The sequence below is a fragment of the Musa acuminata genome, chromosome BXJ1-3, assembly GCF_036884655.1.
Source record: "Musa acuminata AAA Group cultivar baxijiao chromosome BXJ1-3, Cavendish_Baxijiao_AAA, whole genome shotgun sequence".
NCBI lineage: Eukaryota > Viridiplantae > Streptophyta > Magnoliopsida > Zingiberales > Musaceae > Musa > Musa acuminata.
In genome coordinates, this window is record NC_088329.1 from 1,034,922 (window position 1) to 1,062,505 (window position 27,584).

The window sequence follows — 27,584 nt, forward strand, 5'->3', positions numbered from 1 at the left end:
GAGGCGAAGGACCAAAGTAGAATTCTTAACAATTTATCGACCGTAGTAGGAAAATTTTCTACTCCACTGGTTAAAAGGAAATAAAAATTATAGAAAACTAATCCCACCCGGATTCCACTAACCCCTATTGCCTCCCGTGTGATTAGAGACGGTGATACTTTCTGCGAGTGGGTCCCTTGTGGGCCCAAACGCTACTTTCGTTCACAGGAGTTGGGTGGGTAACGTGGCCACAGAAAGTCCTTTTTCAGAAAGAGCCCTATACTTCTAAAGGTTTCTGAATAGGTCCCTTCTTTTCGAAATAACGGAATTGCCTTCGCAGTCGGCAATCATTAATGTAATAATCTTTTTCCCAAACAAATCATAATCCCCAAACTTGCAATGTTTTTCAACACAATTATAATAATTTAGCTCAGTAATAATCTCAAATAAAAAATTATTATCTACTTTAATTGGTAAATATTTTTATAATTTATTATGAAATCCTCAGATCAAATCTGTCTTCCTCACTTATGTTTCAGAATCAAAAATATTACAATTAGTGTGGTCTCATTCTTCTTTTTATTAGTTTATGTATATAGTATTCTAAAATATAAACTTGAATTTAAGATTATTCATCCTTTATTTTAAAATATGGCAAGACCTCTTAATATCCATCCAATATAATTGAAACTCTCTTATAAATTCTTTTTTTATAAAATATCAAGATCTATGGTAAAATTAATAATTAAGATTGATGTAGATTTGAGCTATTCAACCTTGATCACAATATCTTTGAGTAATATTACATGATGTGACTCATAATATATTGTTTGTGTAATAAAGTTTATTATAATTTTATACAAATATATTATAATTGAACTATCAATTTATTTTGGTTATATTTTGACAATAAACTCGTAATAGTTGCAAGTGTCAACAAGTGTAATTTTATTATTTTATGAAAGATTAGGCCAAATCCTGATAAGGGATAGAAAAATTAGGGTTATATTTTTTATGATCTTAGAAAATATTATAATAAATTTTAAAAAAACTAAAAAATCATTAGCATCAAATGTTAAAATGCTAATATTATTATATAAGATAACATTAGACATTTGTAATGTAACATACAAATCAAATATGACTTTACAAAAATTTAGTAAATACTCTATTTATTTTTGTTTTGGTTAAAAACAATATAAATCTAATTAAACTGATTGTATAAATGTTATATATTAGGATTGAACTGATTCATCAGATGGACTAATCTATAGAGTATAGCCAAGCATAACTCTGTCTCATCAATGAGCAATTTCAAGTATTATAGTAAATAGGGGATATTTTTAGAAAATATGAAAAAGCATACCTTCCATAAAAAATCCAAAAAGAAATTTTTTCTTTTGGGGGTTCGCACGTAAAATAATTGTTTATAATTTTATTTTTATAATATATTCAATATTAAACATGTTTATCTTTAATCACATAATTGATGATATGGATAACTGAAATAGCTACTAGTAACATTTCAATAGAATAGACTATATGCTAATTGCATTACTCGAAGGTCAGTGTCTTGTTTGACTAGTCAAAATAATATTCGTAAAATAATTTTGTATATTTTTTTTATGACCTAAGTGCTTATTTGATCATTTATTCGACTAAATCTTACTCTAAGTGAGAGCGACGAAGATAAAATAATATATTTTATTATTTTAGGTCAAGGTTGGGATCCATATGATGAGTCACTGGTGAGATGACCATTATCTCCATCGTAGAGGTCGTAGTAATCATCATTATTTATATCGACGCTAACACAATTACCATTTGGTAATTACATCATTATCGACGTAGATGCAGAGCGATCATAACTTCGAGTTGAGGTTGAGTTCTACCCCACGGATTAGTGATGAAATGATTGTCATCTTTATCGTTGACACTGCAATGGCCATTACCATATGCGTCAACACAGATGCAAAGCGATGTTGGACAAGCAATAACAAGAGGAGCAATAGGAGCTTCGACAATCTCAACTTTAGGTCAAGGTTGAGATCCACCCAACATGTGAGTGGTGAGGTGGTCATCATCTTCATTGAACATGTCGTGGTGGCCACCACCATCTCCATCAATGTTAATAGCGGACCTTATTATCGTTAGAGGCGATCATATAACTATGTTAGTGTTAACGAAATCCTCCGTCGTCGAACGTTAAAATTATATTTTTATCTTTTGTGTTTTATGTTTTCATCGGTAAAATTAATGTCAATGATCCATATGTTTTACTTTTTTAGATAAAAGAATATTAATATAATTTTTAAAAATATAAGGATCGAGATATTAATGGTAACTAAGTATAGGGGCTAATATATAATTCGATTTTTATTATCAACTAAATCATACGGTGAGTGAGAGGGAGGAAGACGAGGCGCACCAGGGCAGACGGGATGATCCAACGGCGTTTATATCATCTGGGAGATCACCGAAGGATGATGGGACGATCTGACGGCTCATCTGCTTCTTCTCGATGTGGTCTGCATACATTCGTAGCGTGCGTCGCACGTGCTATCCATCACGGCGTCGTTTGTTATTTTACCGTCTCAAGGACGAGTGGGTATTTTGGTCATTTTATGTAATCCTAGAAACCCTAGAGCCGCCAGAGCCCTTTGTATTTAATCCATCGTTGCTCGTTCAATCCGGCCTTTTCCCTCTTCCGATCGGCGCCGGCCACGATGAAGTACAACCCGCGCGTGTCGAGCTCGAGGCGGAAGTCCCGGAAGGCGCACTTCACGGCGCCGTCGAGCGTCCGGCGGGTGCTGATGAGCGCGCCGCTGTCGGCCGACCTCCGCAACAAGTACAACGTGCGGTCGGTCCCCGTGCGCAAGGATGACGAGGTGCAGGTGGTGCGCGGCACCTTCAAGGGCCGCGAGGGCAAGGTCGTGCAGGTCTACCGCCGGAAGTGGGTCATCCACGTCGAGCGCATCACCCGCGAAAAGGTGAACGGCTCCACCGTCAACGTCGGCATCAACCCGTCCAAGGTCGTGATCGTTAAGCTCAAACTCGACAAGGACCGCAAGGCCCTCCTCGATCGCAAGGCCCGCGGCCGTGCCGCCGACAAGGCAAAGGGCAAGTTTTCTGCTGAGGAAGTCGCCGCCGCCGCTGCTGGTGCGCCATCTCTTCAGGAGATCGACTGATCTAGACGATCCGATGCTTGTTCGACCTGATCGGTCCGCCCTCACTCACTTACCTACTGGATTTCTGCCATCATTTTGCATTAGGGTTTGCTTTCTTGATATATAAGAGATGCGATGGAATTCTGAGTTCTTGAAAACACATGTTTGGAACTTTAAATCGTGACCGTTAGATCGTAAATTAAATCAATGCTCTTAAATTCTCTGGTGAGATGTCATGCTGACCTGCGTTGATGGTATCCAATTATCGCATATACTTTTGATCTATCTATGTTCATAAGTGAGTATCCTTTTGTGTACTGTTTATTGCATTTCTCTTTCTAATATATTGATCATGATTCTTTAATTGGATTATCATGGATTTTGGAAATGGGTTGAGAAGTAATGCATCGAACTATCACATCTTATGTTTTGAGTGAATATTGGTGCTAGAAACGCTATTATTATCACATTGACAATTTGTTTGGTAGAAGCTAACTGATAATGCAGTTTGTCTTTTTAGAAATCTGCAGCATGTAATAATATAAATGCCTTACACCGCAACATTGTTGATCTTAGTATAGAGCTGTTTCACATCTATTTTGATGTTTGAGTTGTTCTTGTTGCTGTACAATAGGTCTTGGTTTTTTCACATCCTTCACAGTTTCTAATGGTTGTCTCCATGGTGGAGTGCTTTTCTTTGATGGTATTTGGTTTACACACAATTAATGTTATCCGAATGGGAACAAACATTGGTTGAAATTGCTTTTGAAAGTTGATACCTTTTGCAATAGAGTGAGTGTTGTTAGTGGTCCAATTAGGTCTTCTGTGTGTTTGGGGTTTTGATTTATTAACTAATAGCAAGGCATCCTTTGGGGAATTTGATTTTGCTCAGACTAGGATGTGGGAATTTTTATAGGTGATATGATGAAGTTTCATGGTTCCAATTAAGATAAGAAGTTGTAATTCTTAATCATGATCTAGGTTTTTTATTGCAAGGATGTAACTTGGGCTTTCTAAATAAATGATGGTGATGAACTTAAGCTATTAAGCTTGAGAGTTTGGGTCTGCAAAAAGGATGATGAAGCAATTTATTAAACCCTAAACATTTTAAGAAGTGGGTCGGGGGCACTTTTATCGAATTAATATCTTAGGTGTAAACTTATTGCTTAAGACTTGTGATTGTCATCAGTTTAGTATTATAGATGTAATTTCTTAGGTGTAAAACTTATTGCTCGAGACTTAAACTGATTGCCATCAGTTTAGTATTGTAGATGTTGAAATTTATGGGATGATGATATTATCAATCCGATTTATTGGATGAGATTTCAAGTTCTCAATCATGGCATCTATGATTTAGGTTCAAACTGACAATCACCTGATTGAAATGGCAAGCACTAAACCCATCTAATTCTTTCCTCCTCTTCTTCTTCCCCTTATATTCTACTCATTGCATCCTTCTTTCTGTATCTTCCTTGTCATCTCCGTCAAGTAGCCTTCATCTATATCGTAATCCCTTTCTAAGGGTGTCTTCGATGCTTCATCCTGTATCATCTGCTCTATGGTCTATCAATTTATTTTCTTAACAGATAAATAATTCTCCATCATTTCATGATTAGGTAAGTAGAATAAGAGGGGACTACTAAAATGATGAGCAAAAATCATTACAGCATTATTATCCAAGTTTAAGCGTGTGATGAAAGCAGATGACTCGATGAGAAATTGAATATTTCCAATATTCTAGTGGCGACTGCACATGTGAAATTTATTATACAGAGTACATAGTGACGTACCCTTCTACACAAAGACCAGCGATTACAAAGGGGAATCGAAACAGAGGTTGGCAGATGATGTTGGAGATCCCACAGCATGGTATGAAGCTGATGACTCGAGGTTGGAAAACTACGAACGCATGCATGATACGAAGATCTTTATTGTCTGCCACCAACTTCAATATCTGGCAGTGCGCTTAAACTTCTCATGCTGATCCCGTGCTGCTGTTGTTCTGTATGGATATAACCAGCATCGATCTCTGATGGCACAGTACTGAGAGGATTTACAGTGTGTGTCACTTGAGCATTGTTCTGGTTGTCCGCCAACATCTGGAAATATGCATGCGGTCCCCAACCTGCATCAAAAAAAGGATCAAATGTTACTGCCTATCAATCGACTTAATTATATATTATCTTTTGAAATTAATTATTTTTAATATTACGATCATTATATTTTTAAAAATTAGATTATAATTTATATATTTATAAAAATAAAATATTTAATTATATTATTACACATGCTTAATAGTAATTTGAAATAAAAAGAAAAAAAAATTAAATATTTCACTTTCATATAAGTATTAAGATTTTAATATAATTTTTAAAAAATATAGAGATCGGAATGTTAAAGATAACTAATTACATGGATTGAGAAATAAAAATACTTAAAACATTCTTTAGCACAAAATTTTATCGAACGTAGAATTGCATTTACTAGTTGTGGCGGCGATGCCTTAAAAAGACTAGGTGCTGAATGAAGAAAGAAAATAAAAAGTAAATGAAAGATACGGAAAAATACCATTTACAGAATATGGTGGTGGAAAGAACTGCAGATAACAAAACGAAGCAACTATTAGTCCTGCAAAAAAAAAAAAGGGAAAAAAACAAATGAAGTTTCATAAGCGCGCATGTAAACGAAACAGTTTTGCGGCAGCTGATTATAATGTAGCCCAGTAATACAAACCTAAAATACCACCAGCAAAGACATCTTGCCAGTGATGCCAGTAATCATCCACTCGAGAAATCGCCACAAGAGATGCCACGAGTAGAGGAAGAAACACAATGCAAAGTTTTGCGACATGGCCTCTTCGATCAAAAGCTTGGATCTTCCCTGCAAGATACCACGAAAGAAATCCTAGTCCTGCAAAGGACCCTGTGTGCGCAAGGGATTAATGAGTAAATAACCAATCTGCGAAATGCAGCTGCAGAAGAATTTGATCCCAAACGCTCCAGAAGAAATAAGTAATCTGATAATATCCAAATTATAGGTTTGGAAAAGTTTGACGATAGGTAGATATGCCCCCAAATCTTTCAATTACTTGGTTTGTCCATTGAATGAGATCTCATTTTTTATGCACAAACCACATGTCAGTACTAACCATATAGAATCGAATATGGAAGACAACATATAAGCAATGTATTTAATGCATCAGAAAACTAGATTGCTTTGTTAATAGAAATTAGGGCCCATAGAACTTTATGTTAAAGCTATGAGTTTATGTTAAGATTCAGTTTACATACCAGTTAAGAAACAAAATCTCCCAAGGTGAGAATCCAAAGTAGCACAAATGCTTTGGAGTCTCAAGCAGCAGAGAGAGGGAAATTACTTGTCTATAGTGAAAAGGAAAGAGAACAAGTCTTGTAATTCTTTTGTCAAGGAATCTTCTTTACTTGTTGCATTACAAACACTAAATAGAGAACACAGATGCACTTGGATCAGCTGATTATAAACAAGACTACAAGAGGATCAGAAAATAAAAATTCACAAGATTTCAGTTTAATTTGCAAAATGCAATTAGAAGGTATAGATTTTGCTAATATGGAATTATGTGATCATGTTTAGGTTACTCCTCTGTGATTCAAATCATAAAAAATAGTTCAAATACTTTTGTAGAGGTAAGATTATGGATTAACTTTTCTCAAAATATCCATTGGTAAGAGCCGCATGTACTAAGCGACCTTTTACCCAGAAAATATCCTCTGATCGTGGACAGTGATTTAAATACTTTTCATATCATATATAATCTCCTACACAGACTAATTATGGTGTCATAGTAATCAAACGAAAATAATAATCCTATACGATATGCAAAAAAAGCTTCAGATAATTAAAAGCAAACAAAAATATATATATATCCAATTTCTTTAGCTCAAGATAGTCACATGAGAGGATAGAAACTGCATTGGAAGAAATTTTCATATATTTAAAGTAGCATTATAACCCATTCAAGAGTTTCAGAAACTGAAGCTAAATCATAAGAAAACTATACTGAGCTTTATTATTATGTTACTTACATGAGGAGTGTCCACTAGGAAAACTTTTGTGCCCTTCTTTTATAACTCTAGGTTCTCCATGGCATCTAACATTTGTTGTGACACTGTCATAATCCTACAGATTGTGTGTATCAGCGATTGCTAATGATTTTTTGTAATTCAGAATAGAGAAGAAAACAGACATGGTCTTTCTGATCAAGGACATTTAATGGTGCCTAATAATGCTGAAAACTAACCTCTTTTCCATCAGGAAAACAGCGCCAAAAGAAGTCAGGTCGAGGTCGACCCACTCCGTCCTTAATTGCATCTGTTATCACCCCAGTTATCAGCACAGAGAATAAAAGGCCTGCACATACATGTTGCCAATAACAGTGTTAAATCCACATTGCAGATAGAAACATACTTGCTTTAACCCTAAATAACATAAAGTACACATACCCAGTATTGCATGATGCAAATCATAAACGTCCCTCCTCCTGTAGTAGATTGCAAGGAAGATTACAAAAGGCAAGACAATTCCGATCATCTGCAACAATAAAAAATTTGCCATGATTAACTCATGCATAAGTAAATCATGTAAAATAAAAGAATTCAAAGGATTAGAAGTAATTACATACTGGAACAGCCCAAAAAGGCACTGTATTACTTTTCAGTGGGTACTTCAGATCAGTCATCATGTCTTTCCCCACAAAGCGATGAAAAGGTTCTATAACATTCAATATGATTTCTATCACAACAAGAAGTAGTAGTATTATCCAGTCATGCATGTGGAACTTTGCCACCTTCACTCCATGAGATTTTACAGTGTGAGCACCCAACTGAATATCTGCCATTGTCTTGTCCTGGAATATGCAAAAAAGCAAATTCTTCAGGAGAAAGTTAAGGTAGTCAATGTTGGAAAAGGTTACAAAGTTGTGAGCAGAGCAGGACAAAGTGATCCTAGCAAGGATGAATAATAGATGGAATAACAACAACAAGCCATAATGTCCCAATTATTTGGGCCATTGAGTTCTGTATAAGGCAATATATAATTAAGACATCAAATCCTTTTTATTACTTCTAATAAAGTCTTAGTCTTTGCAACACATAGTGTAGCTCCTCCAACTAAGCTCTAAATTCATCTAAACTAAGAAATTGCTTATTTATCATCTGTTCCATTGTTCTCGAAAGAAGGTGCATTTGGAACCTCCTTAACAGGGCATGATTGACCATGCAATAAGCAGTAATTTCTATTAAAACAATGGTTTTCTTCAAATGAAGGGAAGGGGACTTCTTGTAAGTCTGCTGAACATGGAAGCAATCGGATGTTTCATGATCTCTCACGAACACTATCAAGCATGGATAAAAGTTGATGGTTTCTTTCATGCGCCTTGATGAAAGAACTGGTTTTAAGCAATAGAAGTAGCTATGGCATCCTTGCTCCTCCGCACATATTGCAAGGGAAATACCAAAACAAGACGACGTAATCATTTCAGCCAAACGAGTAATTCACAAAGAAAAGAACTAGGAAAGGATGTTCTTGTTCTGAAATCAGATTATTCGCATATACGGGCATAGGGTTCCACATCACAACTCAACCATCAATGGCAAGCATCAATGTAATCCTCCAAGCACCTCCCTAGCACCCCCCTGGGCATCGTAACACTCGAGATAACTTCCTTCGCCAAACTAAGACTCAATTCCGATGAAACCAAATCGCAAACTAATTAAATAAATAAACATGAGAACTTGTCATAATAACAACTCCAGCCACAAAGGAAATCGCATCTTACCTCAAAAAGACATCCGAGAGAGAGAGAGAGAGAGAGAGGAGTGAAGTGTGTTCAAGCTTCCACTGAGGACCGAGCAGGGGATAGTAGCGGGTGGGTGGTGTTCAACTTGAAAGAGGGGTTCTTGCTATGGATCGAAGAGCTGGACTTCGGAGGATAAGGAAATCAAGAACAAAGAGATTGAAGAGGGAAGTCTCCTCTCGTCCGGATTCCAAAGAGACATAGGGACGTGGTGGACCAGCTATTCGCACGCCCAACTTTTACGTGACCAAGGCCAACGAGGGGTGACTTGGCACGCCCAGCGAAGGAACAAACGACGCGCCCCGCCTATCCCATGGTGGGACCCACAAGCCATACCGTATGCACGCCAGGGATTAAGGCCCGCCTGCCTCTCCTCAGCCAGGAAGCGCCATTTTCCACGTCAAAAAGAAGGGGCGGGCACCAGCAAAACTAAAGCTGACGGTCTGGGACACGGATTACCTTTTAGGAGAAGTGGTGTTCCCTGTCTCGACAGAGATAGCTGATATGCAACACATGCAGGGCGGCCGTCCCATATGAGCAATTCGAGCCGCGGTTTTAATATCTCGACCAACCACCTCTGTATCAAACCCGGTGGCTATCTCCATTATAGGAAGCCATCAGCGTGCCGGCAATCTCTAACAATATGCCCAATATCTAAATGCAATAATTAAGATGGTGAAAGAGGGCGATATCAATGTCTGTTGGTGAGTAGGAAAAGAGCATAATCGTTTTCAGCTACAACGATGCTGACCTAATATTAAAACTTTATGTTGGAGCCTTCGTCATGATCAGCATCATAATCCTCCAAGGATAAGATTTCTCCACTCAAGTCTCAATCATTAGGAAAGGAACTAATGATCTATTTACTTGAGTGGTGGGATTAAATGGTTTCGTCCGTAGTCTCAATTTTGATTGGTAAGCTAATAGCAATGCAATATAGAAGATGATTTAGGTGGGTATCTCTGTTACCCAAGAAAGACTTGTGCCTCCATAGTGATCATGCAGTGATCTAAGTAGGCCAAATCATCTACGAACAGGAGAGCAACTCTCGCATTTCTTCTTGCGATCCCTCTAGCATCTTAGGATATTACCACGATCGATAACAAAGGTATGCCATAGAAATCGATCATCTAAATGTACAGAAAAGAAGAAGACAAACTAGGCAATAGAAATCTCACCAGAAACCTTCTGCTCGAACCAGATCACACAAAAGCAGCGAGGGGTTTGGGGATTCTCGGACGATTTGATGTAACGAAGAAATATTTCCGAGTCGTCGTCGCGCTCGTGAATCCATGGCAAACGAAGCGACCACCATGTAAGCGAGAGAAAAGGGGAGGAAGGATTTGATTTGATAGAATGAAACGGGGAAGCAAATCGCGCGCCTATTTATATGCCGTTTGAATTCGCCTGTGTAGCGAGCCCCGAAAGACTACACTTAAATAAGCCCTAAATTGAGCCCAAGTTAAGCCCAATTTGGGATAACCCAAACCCAGATTCGATCAAACGCGTTGCTAAGATGCAGAGCTAACGTAGGATTGGGATGGCGTAGAAAGACACGGCTTTGGTGGCATTTCCACGTCGCTGCCTCTCCCTTGCAGCATCTCCACAACCCTGCTCATGGAAGGCCGATCTGCTGGCCTGGTTTGTATGCACCACAACCCAACCATTATCATCTTCCTCGCCATCTCCTCCGTTTCATTTGTCACACCGTAAGCTCCAAGATCTCCTTCTCCATCCAAGTGCTCGTAAAGCCACTCAGGAAAGTATGCCTCGCTGCTCCTATCTGCGCCTGCGCCTGCTCTTGCGTTCCTCCTCCCTCCAACCATTTCCAAGACCATCATTCCATAACTGTAGACGTCTGATTTGGTGGAGACAGCTCCAATGTTCCTGCAGAACACTTCCGGTGCGATGTACCCTATCGTCCCTCTCGCGTCCGCCATGGAGAGCACGCTCCCTCTCTGCGGGCACAGTTTCGCCAATCCAAAGTCTGATATCTTTGGGCGGAAATCCTCGTCGAGGAGGATGTTGTGAGGCTTGATGTCGAAGTGGACTATGCGAGCGTTGCAGCCGCGATGCAGATACTCCAGCCCTCGGGCGATGCCGATGGCTATCTGGTGGAGTCTGTCCCAAGGAAGAGCTGCTCGGTTGATGTGCTTCTCCAGGGAACCATTGGGCATGAACTCGTAAACCAGAGCTCTTCGGCGGCCCTCTTGGCAGAAGCCGAGGAGAGTGACGACGTTGACGTGCGAGGTGCGACCGATGCTGACGACTTCGTTGAAGAATTCCTCGCCGTCCTCCTTGGACTTGCTCAAGATCTTGACGGCCACCAAGCGGCCGTCCGGGAGCGTACCTTTGAACACGCTTCCATATCCACCTTCGCCCAGTTTCTCTCGGAAGGATTTGGTGATCTTTCTCAGGTCAGAATACTTGAATCTTTTGGGGGCCAGGGATCCACAATTACCCAAAAAGGCTTCGATGTTGTGTGTGCATTCTGATTTGGAGCTGAAGAAGACAGAGTTCTTGAACCATTTTGGTGCATGCAGGAGTGATAACACAGCACAGAGCAACAGCAAGCCCACCGATCCCGCCAGCGAAACTGGAACACGACATTAATCCAAAAGGAACATGAATTCATGCTCTTCAGAGAATCCAACACCATGGAAGAGACTAGACGGGCTCAAGAGAATTCTACCTATTACAATCCGCTTCGTGTGTGTATGTTCTGCAGAACGATCGTCGCCATTTCCTGCGGCAAGTAGGACGAAATCATTGGCTTGAATAATGGTGAATATGGCAATATGACTGAGGCTTGGAAAATCGAGGAAAAAAGAGAGAGGCCGAGTTAGATGGATGCGATCTTCCAAAGCTAAGCTGTGGTCACAATTCAATTCTCTGGGTCAAGTTTTTGATCCTGAACTCAAAGAATCCGTGAGTACTTACGCGTTTCTTCGGCTCGTTGACTTCCTAGACCTGTACATGGACTTGGGTGGTCACGAGAAGTTGTCGTCTTCTATCAAGAAATCCTTACGGTGCTTGGAAAATGAGAAAGAAAATAAAGGAAGAAAAGAAAAGAACATTAGAAGTGGAAGAAAAGCTCAGGAGATGGCAGTGAGGAGTCAAAGTCTTCTTTGATGTATTGTCTCATACGATGGAATCATTGAATACTGTGTCCTTCATTTAATCATCATTTATACCTATTTATCTGATAAATAGGTAGCAGAATAATCTCCTATTTTTTAATCATTAATAGATTTTAAGATGAATAAAAAAGAGTACAAGTAGAAAGAAAAGTAATAAGAAACGTACAGAAATCTGATTGTGGAAAAAAAGAGAAGGATCACATATAAATAAAATCTTTTCTCAAATAATAGTAACGATATATCTATTAATCTGGTTTCTTGATTACCGGCTCGAGTGATTAGACCTAAAGGTGGAAGAAGAAGGAGATGTAATCAACACTTACTGCAGCTGCTGGGATCGTTCGGTCTTGTAGGGGGATGACAGACGAACTCCCCTGTTTCATGATCAGACCCGCACTTCTCACCTCTGCGTCTGCAATCCCCGCATCTTTCTTTTTCTTCCCACCACTCCACCAGAAATCCATTCTTCAGGAGATCCACGCACCGGTCTGTACTTTCTTCCTCTCCACCAGGAATGTAAACCGGTGCTCTGACCAGCACCTCACACCCGCACGATAGGTCCGGCGGAGGGACGTCGCTGTAATTTCCACCAAGTTTAGCATAAACGTCGTCATGAGCACACTCCATTATGGTAGGATTCTTGGGCCCGGTTCCTGCGCAATGATGGAACAGGAAGAGCTCTCTGTTCGCCGTGCTAATGGAGAAGTAATCATCGAGACCAAACTGGACGTTGTCACTGGGAACTGGGCAGTAGTCGGCGGCGAGTTTGGTGTTGTTGAGCCAAAGGGATCTGTTATCGTAGAAGATTTGGTGGATAGAGTATGACATGCCGAAGGAATTCACGAGAACGGGGAGACTATTGTTTTCGCATTCCACTTCAAAAGCAGGAGGACCGGGCGATTTTTCCCCAGACAACCAGAAGGGATGTGTGATGTTCTTGACTTCTCCGCAGCTCCACTCTTTTTCGCCCGAGATGGTAACGAAAAACAGAAGGATGGGGAAGAGGAGAGGAGCGAAGCTTGGCAGTGATTTGGGATGCATGATGATGTGATGAAGCAGTAGAGACGGACGAAGGGGATGGCGAAGCAAAGGGAAGAGGAGATGCAGTTAAGTAGAGATCAAAATGGTGGGAGTTGACGACCGCCTTGACTTCCAAGTCTTTCGAGATGACTAAATTGTAATACTCATGCGTCTTAACTAAATTGTAATATATAGCATATGTGGAAAACACTCTCGATTGACACAACCTCGACAAGCCAACGTCACGTTGGAGTCATCTCGACTCCCAAGTTCTTATATATTACTTCCATGAGTATTACAATTCAGTCCCTCTATGTACTACTTTCATGAGTAATTGCATGCCATTGCTTGAACTTTCCGTGCCGAGGTCATCTCGAAAGACTTGGAAGTCAAGGCGGTCGTCAACTCCCACCATTTTGATCTCTACTTAACTGCATCTCCTCTTCCCTTTGCTTCGCCATCCCCTTCGTCCGTCTCTACTGCTTCATCACATCATCATGCATCCCAAATCAATGCCAAGCTTCGCTCCTCTCCTCTTCCCCATCCTTCTGTTTTTCGTTACCATCTCGGGCGAAAAAGAGTGGAGCTGCGGAGAAGTCAAGAACATCACACATCCCTTCTGGTTGTCTGGGGAACAACCGCAACGTCCTCCTGGTTTTGAAGTGAAATGCGAAGACAATAGTCTCCCCGTTCTCGTGAATTCCTTCGGCATGTCATACTCTATCCACCAAATCTTCTACGATAACAGATCCCTTTGGCTCAACAACACCAAACTCACTGCCGACGACTGCGCAGTTCCCAACGTCCAGTTTGGTCTCGATGATCACTTCTTCATTAGCACGGCGAACAGAGAGCTCTCCCTGCTATACAATTGCTCAGGAACCGGGCCCAAGAATCCTACCATAATGGAGTGTGTTCATGACGACGTTTATGCTAAACTTGGTGGAAATTACAGCGACGTCCCTCCGCTGGACCTACCGTGCGGGTGTGAGGTGCTGGCCACAGCACCGGTTTACATTCCTGGTGGAAAGGAAGAGAGTCCGGACCGGTGCGAGGATCTCCTGAAGAAGGGATTTCTGGTGGAGTGGTGGGACGATGAAGGAAGATGCAAGGATCACGGACGCAGCTGTGGGACGTGCGGGCCTCATCATGAAACTGGGGATTTCGTCTGTCACCGCCCACAAGGACCGAACGATCCCAGCAGCTGCAGTAAGTGTTGATTACATCTCTTTCTTCTTCCACCTTTAGGTCTAATCACTCGAGCCGGTAATCAAGAAATCAGATTAATTTTCGGATACTATTTATTGAGACAGATTCAAGACCAGCTCTTCTGTTTGTTCTCTTTTTGTTCCTTTTCTTTCCGAAGATTTATAGACGTTTTGAGAGATTAAAATCCCTGCCATTTCTTGTGCAATTTCCTGACGAGGATTTGATGATTAGAGGAGGTAACAAAAACTATTCCTTCTCGTTCTTCGTTTGTTGTTATTTTTACCCTCTTACTATCGTACGTCATAATCCGTGGAATAAACACAATATTCGATGGAAGTCATTAATCTGCGACCAATTCCTTTGCATGCATTCTCTAACACACTAATAAAAATGCTCTCTCAAGCGAGGGAATAAGAACTTCGTTCGAGGTGACGGTGATCGTCGGAAGAGTCAGAGACGTTCCTATCAAATTAAATGAAGGGCACAGAATTCCTCTCTATGCCAAGTAGAAGACTTTGACCCAATACTACTACTCTTTCATGAGCCTTCCATCCGCTACAATGTTGTTCTCTTCTTTTCTTACTGATTTTTCCATGTTCACATTAAGTTATGCTTGTTTTCCAAGTCTTCTTGATGGCCACAGAGTTGAAGATGTCAAGTAGACTTGGTCTCGACACAAATGAGTCGTGAGAAGATCTTAGATAGCTTGTCTGCTACTTCTCTTGACCTCTCTCTCTCTCTCTGGTTGTGTGTGACTGTGTGTTGGGCGTGTCAACCAAGTCCTCGAAGAAGTCTCATGACTACGAGAAACACAAAATAAGTTTAGAGATGACAATAGCTTAGACCTAAAATTCCAGTTTAGGTCTAAACCATTTGTTTAGTAGTATGATTTATCGGACTCACTTATTGGATCTTATAATTTGAAATCTTCTTTGATAAATTTTCTTCGAAAATGTCCGTTCAACTATAGCTAGTTTAGATTGATCGTATCTCGTCTTTACTATTTATATCTATTGTAAAAAAGAATGTCTGGTAAGCTTGTTAAGTTATTTATGTTTATGGATATCTTGCAGCTCCTCCGGGAAATGACAGTGGAAACCATCGGAAGCAGATCATCATCGGTAAGAATCTTATTTTTCTTGAACTCAGCTACTCTCGTCTATGGCGTCAGATTCTCTTCGGAGCAGGAAGCCATGAGGTCGTACCTTGTTACCTGCTTTGAGAGTGTTGCTGTGGAACAGGAGTTTGCGTCGGCGTGGGTTGCTTGGCCGCGTTGAGCTTCCTCTGTTTGGTCCATGTCTGTCGCAGGAAGAGACCACAGCCTTCGGCTTCCTCCGTTCTTCTAGCTCGACCCGTCGCTTCCTCCGATCCGGAATCGGGCATTGAGCAGTACCACACCCAGGTTTTCACGTACGAAGAACTCGAGGCTGCCACGGACGGCTTCAGCGCCTCCAACAAGCTCGGCGATGGTGGCTTCGGCGCCGTCTACAAAGGTTAGTACTACTTAGAGAACTCTCTCTGCGCGGCCTTGTGAGATCACACGAGCCTCGTCCGCAGGGAAGCTCCTCGATGGACGCACGGTGGCCATCAAGCGGTTCTACAGGAACAACTACAGGCTGGTGGAGCAGTTCGTGAACGAGGCCTACATCCTCTCCTCCTTACGCCACCAGAACCTCGTCGTGTTGTACGGCTGCACCTCCCGCCACAGCCGCCAGCTCATCCTCGTGTACGAGTACGTCCCCAACGGCACCGTGGCGGACCACCTCCACGGCCCCCGCGCACGCGAGGCGGCCCTCGCGTGGCCCCTCAGGATGCGCGTCGCCATCGAAACAGCCGACGCGCTCAGCTACCTCCACGCCACAACCCCCCAGATCATCCACCGCGACGTGAAGACCAGCAACATCCTGCTCGACGTCGGCTTCCATGTCAAGGTTGCCGACTTCGGGCTGTCCCGGCTTTTTCCGGCCAACGCCACCCACGTCTCCACCTCGCCACAGGGCACGCCGGGCTACGTCGACCCCGACTACCACCAGTGCTTCCAGCTCACCGACAAAAGCGACGTCTACAGCTTCGGGGTGGTGCTGGCGGAGCTCATATCGTCGAAGCCCGCCGTCGATGTTACCCGGCAGCGGCACGATATCAATTTGGCCACCATGGCCATCAGCAAGATCCAAAACCAGGAACTGGAGCAGTTGGTGGATCCAACACTCTGGTGTCAGTCGAAGGGCGAGACAAGAACGATGATCGAACAGGTGGCCGAAGTGGCGTTCCGGTGCTTGCAAGCAGAGACGGAGATAAGGCCTACCATGAAGGAGGTTCTCGAGGCACTGAAAGCGATACAGGACGAGGGATGCAGCAGGGCGAAGGGTGTCGAAGCAGATGCCGCGGCTAACGATGAAGACTGCTTGCTGGGGGAGAAGCCATCACAGTCGCCTGATACCGTCACAGCAAACTGGGAAAGCAGGTCGACGACACCACACCGTAGTGGTTGATGATGAGGTGGTATTAAGGTGCTTAGGACGATGTTAATGTACCTATAAAGCTTAATGACTTGAAAATCTACCAAGTTTCTGCTGTGTACTTCCAAGTATGCAGCAAAACATGAGGTAGATAGTAGTAGATATCAAGCAACGAGAAAGAGAATAAGATTACACCAACACAATTATAATCAAATACAAAGCAGATAGAAATGAGTTTTAGACATTGTTTGCCCATGAAAGAGTTGATGCAGTCACCAATTCTACAATCTATAAGCAACAACTTAACATCGCCAAATTGGAATTCAATAGCAGCAGATATCAAAGACTTCAGCAGCTCACTCACCTGGCAAGTCAATCCATAGCCAGAGCAGGACACTAGAAGATCACCAACCCTGCATCATTCTGCTTTCTTGAGTTCCTCCTCAGGATCTCTGAGGGTTCCGAACATCCAATCCATCCATACGGTGTAGTGCCCATAGTTGTGCCGGTACGTAGTGTGGTGGATTGTGTGGTAGCCTGCACCCATAACTGGCCAGATCTTGCCATGAATGCAATCATGGATGTTCGCAGTCCAGACCGCCTCGCAGAACAGGAGAAGCATGTGAGTCATAAAATGGGTTGGGACGAGGAACAAAGCTATCACATGCGGCACGGCCTGCAGTATTCCGTCCAATGGATGGAACGCCAACCCTGAAAGAGAGAGTGAATCAGTTGCTGCCAGTTTCATGTTAGACTAAATAGCACAGTTGTGAAGCACGCAATACGAAAATATCGTTAATTCGGAAAAAAAAAACATCATATAGTAAAAAGAACATACTGTTGAGAGTATTTAATTCTCTCTTCAGGCTAAATTGGTGTGAAACAACAACTTCTATATCAAATTATGCTGTATAAATCACTCATCTCATTCTAATTACAACAAACGTAAACTATGTAACATAATAAGTCACAAATCAGTTACAATAATAACCTATTTTATTAAATTTATATCACCTCTGTATGTTCATATTGGTGCCAAAAATGAACACTCCAACACTGAATAGACAATGCCTTTATGGCACAAGAGCTGCATGTGTTGTCACCTTCCACAAAATTGATGAAGATAATACAATTGAATGGACCGTAGAGACTTACCAGCAAAAGGAGAGAGTGTGTTCTGCTTATTGTAGACATGATGGGTTGCATGAAGATACTTGTATAATGGTTTTATGTCATGCAACTCTCTGTGAGCCCAGTATATACCAAACTCGACAATGACTAGATACGAGATGAGGTAAACAGTGTAAGCCTGCCAACCAACTTCTCTTATGCTAGAAAAACATCTCGTCCATCCATTTTCAACCATGCATTCTGAAAGTGTCGGGAGAACACAGTACCAAGGCATTGCCTTCATTGCAACTATTATCTGTAGAATCATGGCTTTATTTGAAGGTATAGCATCTGCAAGAAAAGGCAATTAAAACAGATATTTGAGAACAGCATGGTTCATAAGATATAGAAACTCATTATCACATAAACCTTAACAACCGGCCACAAACTCAAATAAAATGAATCCTTCCTTAGCATCCTTCTCCAAGATATAACTATTATGAATACCATGAAAAAGTGAATTAATTCTCTGAATAAGTTACACTCTCAAAGGGAGTCAACTGAAGCAAACAACAAACTTGAACTGCTAGCTTTAAACCCCCTCCAAGTAGGGGAAGGCATCGATTAGTGTATTAAACAATTTTAGCAGCATATCCGTGGCATCACCAAATTGAATATGTGAAGATATTGGATCTGAATGATGTCCTCCAAATAATTCTCAGACATCATTCAAATGAACCGTACAAAAAAGAAGTTCTAAGGATGCCAGGGAGCTATTATATGCTGCTTCCAGCTAATGGGAAACATTTCCAATGTCAAAGTGATGCCAAACATTTGGCAATTTACTATGCCAGAACATGATGGAGATGTACATAGCACTAAGGCAAGCAATTGTTAATTGCACACTCCATCGCCATTGCTTTGCAGGTGTAGCTCTGTGTTTGTGAGGAAAGTACCTCAAAGAAAGAAATATATACACTGTCATCCAACAAAATGAACGACGGGGTCATTTTCAGATCATTAGCACAAACTTTGGCCACAAATGTCCTTGTATCCATCACTCTGTCATCAAACAAAATGCAAAAAGCCCACGTTTCACCTCAAATAACTGAAATGAAAAACAAGAGAAGAAGAAACAAAGAAAAGGATGGGAAAAGGGATACCTCATCTCCTTGAGGTACAAGTATTATATCCAAATGGAAGCAAAAGAAGATAACAAGTTTTCTGCTGCAACCTGCAATCCCAGGAACTACTCTGAAAACCCTCACTCTTGACATCATAACTCTCATAAATGTCCCCACTTGATGGTCTAATTTGCAAATAAACATATAAAAAATGATCATGTTCCAGTCAAAGGAATGTAACTGACATATCGTTGAAATTCAGATTCAAAATTTGAGACTCAGTTGGTTATAGAACCAAAAAATTGGCTTCAATTTTGTCTTTCTAGAAGTCAGATAATTTCAAAAGAGGGCAGCTTAGTAGTTAGATGTCAGATGGCAATACCATAAGATCGACTCTGGTAGGCTTGGCCCTGGTTCTGATTTTGTTCAAGAAAGCATTGAAACTAAAAGGAAGCTATCATTAAAAAAAAATTATAACAATGTGAAACAAGAAAAATTTAGAATTTTAGTAGAGGCCATAGGAATAATTTACTCAACCTCTTTCCCTATGCTCTAAGTGAATATACATCTTCATGATATTGCTTCGACCAATACATACCATCCACACACATTACCCCCCTGATCCAAAGTCTTTTCTCATCATTTCAAGTGGGGATCGGATCAATGATCACATACTTTCACCAAAAAATGTAGCACATTGCACAAAATCAATTCTCCTGATACATCAAACTACCAGAATCTCAACTAAATGAAAGCAATCAGAACAGTAAGGTCTGGGCTTTTTTCCACCGACCAAAGTTTCATACGAATCAATAGCTGAAATCGTTAGAGTTTTTGCTTGATGAATATAACTTCCAAAAACATGAAATACAATACACTGAATTAATCGTCACCACGTAGTGGTGCTCACCAGTTTGTCCAAGAATAGCATCACCAGTGGTGCTCCCCAAATAAGGACAATCTGTGTAGAAACAGATGGCAGCACGTCGAGACTAAAGCTACATCAACTAAAATCCAAACTCTCATCCAAGAAATCTACCAATAACCAAGAGGGAAAACGTCCACTCCCAGTAAATAAAATTAAAGAAACCCCAGTCAAGAAACAATTTTTATCCTTTCCTCTGCAATACAAACGAAAGAAACCAAATAAAATAGAATAATATACTACGCATTTACCAAAAAAAAAAGAGATCAAGTGCAAGACAGATCGATCAAGAAATCGGTGAAGAAAAGACAGTACAGCGTCATAGTAATGAAGAAAATAAGCAAAGATTATTAATTGATGGACAGAAATAGGAAAGATACATTTCGCATCGAAGATGGAAAAAGAGAACCATAAAGGTACATAAGCGCAATCCCCGCAATGAAAGGGGAAAGAATAAGACCCACAACTCAAGTCACAAGACAAACATCCATAAAAAGCCCAACAATCAAGATGAGAGTAGCCTACGACCAACCTACGAGACAATCGATGAAGCAATTAAAGAAAGAAAGAGATGAGATTAGAGAGAGACCTTTCGGGACATAGACGTTGCGCTTCAAGTAGTAGATGTAGAAGCACCACAAAAAACCGGAGACGAAGTAGAGGGTGGTTGCGCCGATGTAATTACGCAGCCACGACTGGAGCGGCCGCGGGAGGCGCCTCCAGGCAACGCCCGGCAACAGCCCGTCGAGCACGATCCCGTTGTACCAGTCCGTCTCCTCCACGAACTGGTGGAGATACTCTGCGCCACACCCCGCCATCGTCGCCTCCGGTCGCAGGACGCCGATTCCGAAGGTAAGGGGAGATGAATCGCTGCGGTGTCGTCCGACCACCACCTCCACCTCCACCTCTCGGGGTTTATACAGTTATCGCCGACTTCAAAATCTCCGCTTCGGACACACTCGCAGAATACCACGTTCGCTTATAACAGATTTGAAATCAGACCCGCAACCCGAATTGCTTGTGAATTTGAACCCGGTCCGAAAGCTTAACGTGTTCAATTCGGGTCAAACCGTAGATAAACCGGTCCGTAGAAAGCCGAGTCATGGTGTGTGGCGTGTAACGGACCGGGTCGCATCACCATGCGGTGTGCGGCACTCCGAACACACAGGGAAGTCTTTGTTATTCCTACCCGTATCGGACGACCCAGTGGCGACAGGCGTGTATCTTAATAATTGGGGTGGTGATAACAATATCAGTAGATTATTCTGTACATAACACTCCCCGGCCTCCCTGCAATATCCGGAAACGTCAATCAACTTATGTTCGGCGGGGCCCATCGAATGGAAGCCAGGCCATCGATGGTGTCGAAATGAGTAATCTAAAGGAGTGAGAAAGAAATATATGGAGTCGTAATCTTGATGCGTTGAGATTTATATACGGTGTTGGGTTCTGTTTGGGGCACGAATCGTAAGGCAGGGATAACAAACTGTGTGCCGTTCCTGTGGATGAGATTGCCCGCGATATGGTAGAGATCGGGGTCTGCACTCCGCACTGTGGGTCGTGGGTCGGTAAATGGGTTGGATCAATCCGACCCGGTATGATTATGATCCGCTGACCCGATCGATCACTCTTTGTTGGCAAGGGGAGATCCCTGCTGACCTAAATTATGTGATCCCCTCCGATTCAACTAAAATGCTAAGAAAGAAATGAAAGAAAAATGAGGCTTCTTGCTGGTGATTTATGCTCGCTCACCTATGAGTGTTGTGACGTCAAGCAAAGCCAGTGGCTGTTGCTGTAATCTGGAGATAAATTGCAATCTGTAGAAGGGTGTTCAAGAAAAAAACTGGTCCTTCAAAAGGTTTCAAGCTTTGCTTGGGAAGATAAATTTTTCACAAGTCAAGTCTGTGTTCACTGGATATTACAAGTAATAGTGGAATGAAGAAAACTTCATGGGATAAGACTGCTAAGCAAGAGAAAAAGAAAAGCAAAATGCAATGCCAGAACATGACTTCACTAGCATACAATCAATATACACATCAAAAAACATTTGGTTCCATAGATACAGTTGGACTCTTTTGTACTTTCTCGAGCTTGGCGATAACCTCGTGCAGCTCAGAACATAGCCTTGACACTTGAGGATCACTCCAGTAGGCACCGACCCTCTCCATAAGTAACTTACAAGGGTGACGATCATCACAAGGCGGCAGCTCTCGGGGCAGTCTAGGAACAAGAAACGGGTGCTGAAGCAGCTGAGGTATCCGCCATCTTTCATTGCGGTCCCATGCTAGACATCTCCGCATGATATCAACAAGCCAAGGATTGGAGACCGGCTCATACGTGATCTCGTGGTTCCTGTCTGTAACAACCTTGAACTTGGCCCAGAATGTCTTGTATTCTGCAAACGGTGTCTTGCCATAGACCATCTGGTAGAGAATGCAGCCAAGAGACCAGATGTCAGATGGACGACCGCATTTTATGATGTTTCCTTTTTCATCAGGCTCATTGCACATGAAAGCTTCTGGGGACATGTAGTTCAGTGTTCCAACCTGCAGAGTAAGCCCAATTATTAGCAATGCTACTTGCCATCCTGACCTCTATCGGCATACCATGAAAAATACCACTGATGAAAATAGCCAGGGCTAGAATTCTTTTAAACCTGTGCATCTCGCTGTATGTTTGTTGTATCGCTCATTATAGCTTTGGCAATGCCAAAGTCAATAAGTTTAAGTGATCCCCTGACCAGTAGAAAGTTGGCAGGCTTCAGGTCAGAGTGCACGATACGCTCCTCATGTATGGTACTAACAGCTTCAAGCATTTGCTGTAAATCGTGAGATGTTAATTTTATGAGAGTAAAATATAACACGCTGTTGGTTGAAGGCACCAACTAGCTGAGACAGCCCAGGATAAATAACCGACTTCCACCAACATGAGTCCACATTTGGTACCCATGGAATCTCCTTTAGAAATTGTGCATCAAACAAAGCAAGAAACTCAGGAAAATCTATATGAAGCAACTCTACAACCTACGACTGTACTTGCTTATTTTCCAGACTTAACTTATTTTCATTTTCCTGAGTTCTGAAAGCTGTTCAACTGGACAGATGAGAAGAAATGATTACACTGATCAAACATGATACTATCTATGTGATGAGTGGGAAAGGAAAAATAAATCACTATAAGAACCAAAACTACCTAGCAAATTAAGAGGAAAATAGGATGTCCAACTGAAAAGGGGATGACACAGAAAACAATTTTATAAACAAAAATTTAAACTTAGGCCCAAGAAAAACCAATATGGCTTTGCAGTATTTAACATTTTCTGTGTAACTCAATTTTTACCTTCAGGAGCTTATATTCGATCAATTACAACTTGATTATATTGCTAACAACAAAAGCAATGGTGAGATCTTGGTTTTTTGGATATTTTATTCACCTAAATATAGATTCCTGTACTGCTTAACCACTAATGGAGCCATTATCATCTGAGGTTTCAGGCACAGACACCTGATGAGCATTAGTGCACCAAAAGTTTAAAACAATTTAGCTAATCAAGGGAAAATGATGAAGTACCTGCCAGTAAAATCGTAGCCAATTCTCATCTATTTTCCAACCTGAAGCACTCATCTCCTTCCACTTCTGTGCAAGCATGTGAGCTAGATCTATTTCTCCATACTCGAGCACCATGTATATGCACTCATCATCCTTGATCCTTTTCTCCTTTATATTCATAGAACCATTCACAACTTCTTGAAACAAAGTTTTATCTGTTACCTACAAAACAATCTCAGCAAGCATTTATGGTAAGTTAAAGCTGACAGTGATGACAGTCCAGATAATACGTAAAAACCTTTATTTTCATCCTTAATGGAACATTAGGAGAAAATAATTCAGTTATAAGGATTGCCATGTTGACTGGCATGCTATAGGCTGGGCTAACCAATTTATCACACAGCCAGAGCAATTTTTGGCCTGTCAAGGATAGCACAGCAAGGTAGTACTCTGACAGAAAAGCTTTGGCACACCTCTGTGCCACAAAACAACAATCGCTGAAGTCATCTAAAGAAGAAACTTAATTTTGCTTGCTTTCTCATCATCTATTACTTTTTTTATTTGAGGCTTAAATTATAAACTGGAAGAAAAAATATCATGTTGTAACAGCCAGTCTCGACAAACAGATAAAAAAGGCAAGGACAGCAATTTGGCTAATTATTGACGGGTATGGTTTAAATCAAAATTTGTAAAAAAGATGGGAGATTCTTGCAACAAGTAAAAAATATATATTCTAAGCAAATACTAGAAAATAGGATCAGAAATCATCTGCTTCCTTTAAAAAATATTTCTAGAGTTAGACATTCCTTGAATACATAAGAGAAGTATTGGTTTTCTGTTTTATATTTAATCTTTTATCTATAAAGAAATTGGTCATCACTGCTTTACTTTTAACAATAACATGGGAGTGTCATTTATTGGAGAATATATGCTGAAATCCCATAGGTCTAATATCCAATGTGCACTAGTTTCCAGTTTGTTTCTAAAATATTTCAAGTAAAAAGTTTTGCCTTCCAAAAATAAAAATATTTCTCAACGTAGTTTTTCTTAGAAAATATTAAAGAACAATAGCAATGTTCAGTCAAACATGTTTAGTTTCTCAATTCTCAAGTTTTCTTTTAAAGCAGAAAATACCAAAACAAAAAAAAAAGCAGCACCAAACAGAATGTTGGCAATCCTATCAAAATTAGACAAAAACAAGAGCCCAAAGCAAGCTCATACATATATCAGCAAATCTGACACTTGAAGATACATTGATAGATTGAAATTTGAATAATAGCAGTTAGTGAATTCTGTCCAGGTTACCTTCGCTCTCAAGAGTTGCCACCATTATAAGTTGGCAAATAGTTATTTGTCAGAATAAACTCATTCGGAGCTTTAAATTCTAGGTGGGTGGTTTATTTTCTTGTCCATTTATAAAGTTTTAGTCAACAATGAAACCCAACTCAACCAACTTGGACGGAACCCTATCATTGAAAAATCATGGCCCATATGTAATTATACAGATATGAATTATGATCAAGAGAGAGGCCTCCCAAAATGTCTCAAGACAAATGATAATGAATAATTTAAATGAATTCAAGCATCAAATCCTGAGAAAGAAACATTTGAATCTACAATGTACAGTACAACCATATGTTGCCCAAATGATACATTAAGTAATTTATAACTGTGCAGCCTTGACTTAAGTAGAAATAATCTTGCTGTTTGAAAGTATGAATCATTATGTAGAGAAAGTAATGTTTTCTTTTTTTAAAATCATATATATATATATATATATATATATATATATATATATATATATACACACACACACACATACATAATTTTGCAAGTTTTTACCTCATAATCAATAAGTTGAATGATGTTGCTCTTTCCCTTTAACTTCTTCAAATATTCAATTTCTTGACAAAATCCATAGGCAGTGGGATAGTCACGTCCTTTAAGCTTTATCTTCTTCAGGGCATGTATAGTACAATCTGATGATATCACTTTGTGAACTTCACTACTTCCTCCACTTCCTATCTTACCAAGCTTTTGATAAAGCTTCCCATTAACCTTGAAGAAAACATTTGGATCATACTTCTTTTTACGAAGAGACTTCTCAACTTTGTTCGACTGAGAAGCCCCAACATCGATATTCGAAGATGGGGGGTTACTTGTTGGCAGAACTTGAGATGGAAAACAAATGGCATCACCACAAGCCCCCTTATCCTTGACATTTTCAGCCAAATGAAGATTCTGTTGATGATCAAGATGCGAATCACAGCCATTCTTGACAGCCCCTTGTTCTTCTGGAGGAGTATGATCCTTGGCAAGTGATGGCAACTCTCCTGCAGATGAAGACACTTGAGTTGGAAAGGCAGTTTGCCCAGCAGGCTGAGCGTGCATGGACTGAATCGTTGGACCTGTGTGAACTGACAATGTGGTGACACATGAAGAGCCCAGAGCTGAACATCGGGTCATTGGTTCCACATAACACTGATTGTGCTTTGGATCTTTAGTATTCTCTAACAAGCTGGAGCCTCCAAACTTCATGTCAGTCCCAAACACTTCCATGTTCCCATGATCTTGCACCTTTAAATCCTGATCATTTGTGCCCACCTGAGTTCCCAAGTACTCCATCTCTGCCATTGCAAGCGAATGCAAGTAAGGACAATTGTTGTCCATTTCACTACGAGCAGTGATGCATGTACTTAATAAGCAAAAAAATGAGAAACGAACTAGGCATGAAATGTATATACTCCACTACAACTCCATAAAACATAGTCATGTGTGTCAGTCAGCAGTATCAGTTTCAAAATTTTCACTTACTCTGAAAAGCTAAATTTTCCTTCTTCGTATCATTGTTTGTTAATGCATGTGAAGATGCCACTTGAGATGATGAAACTGCTGCCAAAGATGACTTTTCTCGATCAGACAGCAAGTCAGAATCACCATTCTGCAAGCCAAAAGGGCTCGCTTTATCATTCCCAGCAGTAGTTGAAGTCCCAGTAACAGAAGGAGGGGTGAGCGAGGCATCATCAGCCGGACCAGCCATTACACCTGCATCGTTTTCTCCGTGATCTCTTGCCACCCTCCTGGCTCCAACAACCGCTCCAGATAGCGGCACAACCTTTCCAGCCACATTCGCAGTTACAGAAGACATTGAAGTAACGTTCTTCGATGACTCAGTTTGAGGAACCAAGACACGAGTCGCCCGACGCATGTTAGACTGCATACCACCTGTAAACCAAGAAACAAAACCAGAAACCAAGACATCATCAGGTCCAGAACTCGAAACCCTAACTTTCTCATTACGGCAGCGAAACCACTTCAATGCTTTCACAAAGAAGAGGCATCTAACAGACTGGATCTAACATAAAGCAACTGTCCTTGACAAATTCTTAGTAAATCACCCATCAATTTCATCAGAAGCTACGAAATGAAGCTAGGGCAGAGGAAATAGAAGAAGAAGAAGGGGAAGTGAAACTTACCGAGAGGTCTGTGGCGCTTGAAAACAGCATGGGCTTGGCGAAGGAAGTCGGGGGGAGAGAAAGAGGAGGAGGAGGAAGAAGAAGAAGAGGAGGTGAGGTTAGCGTCGCCCGCAATGGGCCGGGTCGGGTGGATCGAAGCCGGAGGCGGCGGAAGGTTAGCCTTCCGGTCCATGGGCGGCGGAGCCCAACGGCATCTCGCCGAGGGCCGGAGGAGGCTACCAGGCGGTGGCGTGGAGGTGCATAGTAGCGAAGGGATCGGTCCGCCAACACTGGTCGCCGCCCTCCAATGGCAACGCCTCCAACTGTGGAAGGGGAGGAGCGAAGTGGGCGCAAGGGGCAAGTGTTCAAAAATGGACGGAATGCCGCTCTTCTGCTCGTCCGAATAACCCTTTATGTTATGTAGGCTTTAAGATTCGTGCGAAAAGGTTTCATTTGGAGTGTGAACTTATTTGGTCCATCAATTACACACAAAAAAAAATCAATTTTAATTTATATTTATATTTTAAATTTCAATTTTAATAAATTTTAATTTTAATAATAATATCCTAATTATGTAAGATCGACTACATGTATAAATTGTGACATTAGTAATA

General features: G+C 41.1%; 6 protein-coding genes across 8 annotated transcripts; 2 read left to right on the top strand and 4 right to left on the bottom strand.

The window, feature by feature from the left end:
• The first annotated feature begins 2,658 nt into the window (after window positions 1–2,658).
• Window positions 2,659–3,375, top strand: LOC135615022 (large ribosomal subunit protein uL24y-like). Its single transcript, XM_065112990.1, has one exon. The coding sequence runs from the start codon at window positions 2,706–2,708 to the stop codon at window positions 3,165–3,167; it is 462 nt and encodes a 153-aa protein (XP_064969062.1). The 5' UTR covers window positions 2,659–2,705; the 3' UTR covers window positions 3,168–3,375.
• A 1,462-nt stretch (window positions 3,376–4,837) lies between these two features.
• Window positions 4,838–9,182, bottom strand: LOC135586479 (lipid phosphate phosphatase 2-like). Its single transcript, XM_065113010.1, has 8 exons — window positions 8,962–9,182; window positions 7,807–8,031; window positions 7,628–7,715; window positions 7,426–7,535; window positions 7,211–7,304; window positions 5,880–6,068; window positions 5,715–5,774; window positions 4,838–5,271 (listed from the first exon to the last, which is right to left on the bottom strand). Exons 2-8 carry the CDS (start codon window positions 8,020–8,022, stop codon window positions 5,075–5,077), a joined length of 954 nt encoding a protein of 317 aa, XP_064969082.1. The 5' UTR covers window positions 8,023–8,031; window positions 8,962–9,182; the 3' UTR covers window positions 4,838–5,074.
• A 1,154-nt stretch (window positions 9,183–10,336) lies between these two features.
• Window positions 10,337–13,199, bottom strand: LOC135615031 (LEAF RUST 10 DISEASE-RESISTANCE LOCUS RECEPTOR-LIKE PROTEIN KINASE-like 2.1). Its single transcript, XM_065112999.1, has 3 exons — window positions 12,443–13,199; window positions 11,672–11,725; window positions 10,337–11,575 (listed from the first exon to the last, which is right to left on the bottom strand). The coding sequence occupies exons 1-3, from the start codon at window positions 13,158–13,160 to the stop codon at window positions 10,491–10,493; spliced, it is 1,857 nt and encodes a 618-aa protein (XP_064969071.1). The 5' UTR covers window positions 13,161–13,199; the 3' UTR covers window positions 10,337–10,490.
• A 386-nt stretch (window positions 13,200–13,585) lies between these two features.
• LOC135615041 (LEAF RUST 10 DISEASE-RESISTANCE LOCUS RECEPTOR-LIKE PROTEIN KINASE-like 1.2) lies at window positions 13,586–17,051 on the top strand. Its single transcript, XM_065113018.1, has 4 exons — window positions 13,586–14,348; window positions 15,422–15,469; window positions 15,590–15,841; window positions 15,906–17,051. Exons 1-4 carry the CDS (start codon window positions 13,637–13,639, stop codon window positions 16,838–16,840), a joined length of 1,947 nt encoding a protein of 648 aa, XP_064969090.1. The 5' UTR covers window positions 13,586–13,636; the 3' UTR covers window positions 16,841–17,051.
• A 57-nt stretch (window positions 17,052–17,108) lies between these two features.
• On the bottom strand, window positions 17,109–20,905 carry LOC103977203 (delta(7)-sterol-C5(6)-desaturase-like). Of its 2 annotated transcripts, none has more exons than XM_009392650.3 (3): window positions 20,556–20,905; window positions 17,963–18,268; window positions 17,109–17,518 (listed from the first exon to the last, which is right to left on the bottom strand). In XM_009392650.3, the coding sequence occupies exons 1-3, from the start codon at window positions 20,782–20,784 to the stop codon at window positions 17,226–17,228; spliced, it is 828 nt and encodes a 275-aa protein (XP_009390925.2). In that variant the 5' UTR covers window positions 20,785–20,905; the 3' UTR covers window positions 17,109–17,225. The 2 variants fall into 2 exon arrangements, with proteins under 2 accessions (XP_009390925.2, XP_018678684.2); XM_018823139.2 differs by lacking the exon at window positions 20,556–20,905 and adding an exon at window positions 19,952–20,428.
• Window positions 20,906–21,816: 911 nt separating this feature from the next.
• LOC135615049 (serine/threonine-protein kinase MPS1-like) lies at window positions 21,817–27,349 on the bottom strand. Of its 2 annotated transcripts, XM_065113042.1 has the most exons (6): window positions 26,992–27,349; window positions 26,330–26,740; window positions 25,358–26,142; window positions 23,537–23,737; window positions 22,623–22,784; window positions 21,817–22,512 (listed from the first exon to the last, which is right to left on the bottom strand). In XM_065113042.1, exons 1-6 carry the CDS (start codon window positions 27,161–27,163, stop codon window positions 22,003–22,005), a joined length of 2,241 nt encoding a protein of 746 aa, XP_064969114.1. In that variant the 5' UTR covers window positions 27,164–27,349; the 3' UTR covers window positions 21,817–22,002. The 2 variants fall into 2 exon arrangements, with proteins under 2 accessions (XP_064969114.1, XP_064969121.1); XM_065113049.1 differs by lacking the exon at window positions 23,537–23,737.
• Window positions 27,350–27,584: the final 235 nt, after the last annotated feature.

What these genes read in the sequence shown, in the direction of transcription:
- LOC135615022 (XM_065112990.1), top strand. Translation starts at nt 2,706, where the DNA reads ATGAAGTACAACCCGCGCGTGTCGAGCTCGAGGCGGAAGTCCCGGAAG.
- LOC135586479 (XM_065113010.1), bottom strand. Translation starts at nt 8,022, where the DNA reads ATGGCAGATATTCAGTTGGGTGCTCACACTGTAAAATCTCATGGAGTG. An exon ending in TCCTAGTGGACACTCCTCAT is followed by an intron (nt 6,069 to 7,210) that starts GTAAGTAACATA and finishes TTGCGCACACAG; the next exon opens with GGTCCTTTGCAGGACTAGGA. An exon ending in CTTTGCTGGTGGTATTTTAG is followed by an intron (nt 5,775 to 5,879) that starts GTTTGTATTACT and finishes TTTTTTTTGCAG; the next exon opens with GACTAATAGTTGCTTCGTTT.
- LOC135615031 (XM_065112999.1), bottom strand. Translation starts at nt 13,160, where the DNA reads ATGCATCCCAAATCACTGCCAAGCTTCGCTCCTCTCCTCTTCCCCATC. An exon ending in GAACGATCCCAGCAGCTGCA is followed by an intron (nt 11,726 to 12,442) that starts GTAAGTGTTGAT and finishes TACTTGCCGCAG; the next exon opens with GAAATGGCGACGATCGTTCT. An exon ending in CACGAAGCGGATTGTAATAG is followed by an intron (nt 11,576 to 11,671) that starts GTAGAATTCTCT and finishes GTCGTGTTCCAG; the next exon opens with TTTCGCTGGCGGGATCGGTG.
- LOC135615041 (XM_065113018.1), top strand. Translation starts at nt 13,637, where the DNA reads ATGCATCCCAAATCAATGCCAAGCTTCGCTCCTCTCCTCTTCCCCATC. An exon ending in GAACGATCCCAGCAGCTGCA is followed by an intron (nt 14,349 to 15,421) that starts GTAAGTGTTGAT and finishes GATATCTTGCAG; the next exon opens with CTCCTCCGGGAAATGACAGT. An exon ending in TCGGAAGCAGATCATCATCG is followed by an intron (nt 15,470 to 15,589) that starts GTAAGAATCTTA and finishes GCTGTGGAACAG; the next exon opens with GAGTTTGCGTCGGCGTGGGT.
- LOC103977203 (XM_009392650.3), bottom strand. Translation starts at nt 20,784, where the DNA reads ATGGCGGGGTGTGGCGCAGAGTATCTCCACCAGTTCGTGGAGGAGACG. An exon ending in CAACGTCTATGTCCCGAAAG is followed by an intron (nt 18,269 to 20,555) that starts GTCTCTCTCTAA and finishes CTTTTCTTGCAG; the next exon opens with ATGCTATACCTTCAAATAAA. An exon ending in CACACTCTCTCCTTTTGCTG is followed by an intron (nt 17,519 to 17,962) that starts GTAAGTCTCTAC and finishes TCTCTCTTTCAG; the next exon opens with GGTTGGCGTTCCATCCATTG.
- LOC135615049 (XM_065113042.1), bottom strand. Translation starts at nt 27,163, where the DNA reads ATGGACCGGAAGGCTAACCTTCCGCCGCCTCCGGCTTCGATCCACCCG. An exon ending in TTCAACTTATTGATTATGAG is followed by an intron (nt 23,738 to 25,357) that starts GTAAAAACTTGC and finishes ATTGTTTTGTAG; the next exon opens with GTAACAGATAAAACTTTGTT. An exon ending in GGCTACGATTTTACTGGCAG is followed by an intron (nt 22,785 to 23,536) that starts GTACTTCATCAT and finishes CACGATTTACAG; the next exon opens with CAAATGCTTGAAGCTGTTAG.